This window comes from Sinocyclocheilus grahami, unplaced genomic scaffold, assembly GCF_001515645.1.
Source record: "Sinocyclocheilus grahami isolate Dianchi unplaced genomic scaffold, SAMN03320097.WGS_v1.1 scaffold3357.1, whole genome shotgun sequence".
NCBI classification, from domain to species: Eukaryota; Metazoa; Chordata; class Actinopteri; order Cypriniformes; family Cyprinidae; genus Sinocyclocheilus; species Sinocyclocheilus grahami.
In genome coordinates this window covers 1,975-2,459 of record NW_015508493.1, presented here as the reverse complement: position 1 = coordinate 2,459, position 485 = coordinate 1,975, and the positions used below count along the sequence as shown (strand labels likewise).

At 48.7% G+C, this 485-nt stretch overlaps 1 protein-coding gene across 1 annotated transcript; it reads right to left on the bottom strand.

Moving 5' to 3' along the window:
• Positions 1 to 3: 3 nt before the first annotated feature.
• Positions 4 to 479, bottom strand: LOC107576214 (ADP-ribosylation factor-like protein 4C; the record flags this gene model as incomplete). Its single annotated transcript, XM_016262441.1, has 1 exon — positions 4 to 479. A coding segment is annotated over exon 1 (453 nt), but the record flags the coding sequence as incomplete, so codon positions are not given.
• Between the last annotated feature and the right edge of the window lie 6 nt (positions 480 to 485).

Below are 485 nucleotides of genomic sequence, written 5' to 3'. Positions count from 1 at the left end.
GGCAGGCGTGAGCTCCTGGAGCGCCAGCTGCTTCTCTATATCCGCAACAGACAGAGATTTTGGCAGGTCCTGTTTATTAGCTATGACCAACAGCGGCGTTCCTTGGTTTTCAGCGAATTTGGTGACTTTATGCAGCTCCGTCTTGGCCTCCTCCAGTCGATCCACGTCTACAGAGTCCACCACATAAATAATGCCATCCGTGCACCTACTGTAAGATTTCCACAAGGGCCGGAGTTTCTCCTGCCCACCAACGTCCCAAAAATGACAGCTTATTCCTTTGGCCGTGCCGTTACTCAGCTTGATTTTTTCCGTGTTGAATCCTATTGTAGGCACAGTGTTGACAAACTCGTTGAATTTCAGTCTGTAAAGGACCGTGGTTTTCCCTGCGGAGTCCAAGCCAAGCATCACTATATGGAGAGACTGAAACGCAGATATGTTGGAGAAACTGTTCCCCATTTTGATCTCCTTGTTAGCAGGGGTAAAAC